Source organism: Pundamilia nyererei, unplaced genomic scaffold (genome assembly GCF_000239375.1).
Source record: "Pundamilia nyererei isolate P.nyererei 1_Seehausen unplaced genomic scaffold, PunNye1.0 scaffold00231, whole genome shotgun sequence".
NCBI lineage: Eukaryota > Metazoa > Chordata > Actinopteri > Cichliformes > Cichlidae > Pundamilia > Pundamilia nyererei.
In genome coordinates, this window is record NW_005187632.1 from 628,143 (window position 1) to 629,483 (window position 1,341).

At 42.1% G+C, this 1,341-nt stretch overlaps 1 protein-coding gene across 1 annotated transcript in view; it reads right to left on the bottom strand.

Annotated features, from left to right (window-relative positions):
- dachb (dachshund b) overlaps positions 1-1,341 on the bottom strand; it is a 113,242-nt gene that overhangs the window by 33,482 nt on the left and 78,419 nt on the right. The window contains exon 3 of the mRNA XM_005748848.1: positions 813-923. Within this exon, the coding sequence (XP_005748905.1) occupies positions 813-923 (111 nt within the window). The remainder of the gene's footprint in view (positions 1-812; positions 924-1,341) is intronic.

A 1,341-nucleotide genomic window follows, 5' to 3' on the forward strand; every position in this document is an offset into this window, starting at 1 on the left:
TGTGTGTGTGTGTGTGTGTGTGTGTGTGTGTGTGTGTGTGTGTGTGTGTGTGTGTGTGTGTGTGTGTGTGTGTGTGCCTTAGTATTTTAAAAAGCTAAAGAGTTGATATTAATTGATTTCATCGCACTTATTATTTAGAGATTACAAGTTTAATGTGCCATGGATTTAATTACAGTACTTGGCTGTGCGCTACATCACAAGCCCTTTTTTTCTGTAGTGCACGGAGCCATGGATCTTAGACCTTACAAAAGGGAGTATGTGTGTGTGCGACAGAGAGTGTAGCAGTGGGGGTGTGCATTAATGGTGCCATGGATACAGTTAATTATTTGTTTAGACTTGGGCAAACATAACCTTTTAAAGTATGCTGAATTAGCTTTTAGCAGTTTCTGTTTGTAGCTGTCTGCAAACGGCCGAGTCCGTCGCTGGTTGTTAATTTTTTGCTTCATGTTTGTCACTTTACTGTAAACGGTTAAGTGGTCAGGCTTATTCATTTAGGTCTCCAGCTTGCCAGTTTAGCCTGGTTTAAAATACAATAATCGGAATTGCAGAGAAGCAAAAGAATTCTAAAGCAATGAGCTCCCTCTTTCTATATCATAAGCTGCTGATGTTAACATTTGCAAAATAAACAGGCTAGTGTTCATTATGCTGCATAATAAAAGAAACTGGGCTTAAAAACTCAAATTTGCCACAGATTTAGCACCGATATTTAAAGGAACTTTCCAGAAACAGTTGACTAACTAGACTTGAAATGTACCCAATAACTTTGGATGCTAATGTAAGTGTGTGTTTGTTTGTGTGTGTGTTTGTCTTACCTGTATTGGAGTGTAAGTCCTCGTTGTCTGACTCATTACCGTTCTGGAGGCTCATCATCATCTTCATCTTCTGAAGCTTCTGGAGCTCGGCCATGGCTGCAGCTGTCAGGCCTGAAACACACAAACACACACACACACGGTTAGTTTCATCATGGCATAGCTCTTCAGGCTCACCGTCATGCCAGTCAATCAAAATTCAAATTAAAGCATTAGCTGCTCTCAAGTTCAACCATTTCTCACGAATAACCAATCACAACACTTGTTACAGCGTCCCTGGACCTCCCAAGTCCTACCTGCCTTTACCCATGATGACTTGCAGGAAGCTGGGACACACACACACACACACACACACACACACACACACACACACACACAGATGCTTGCACTGGGCTGTCGCTGTCAAATTTTCTTTTCAGTGCCAGTGTTTTGCTGAAATGTTTCAGGTTGTGAGCGCAGTTTCAGGAGCCTTGGGCCTGATGTGTATTCGCTGATACACATGCAGAATGTAACACGCATACAGGGAGATACC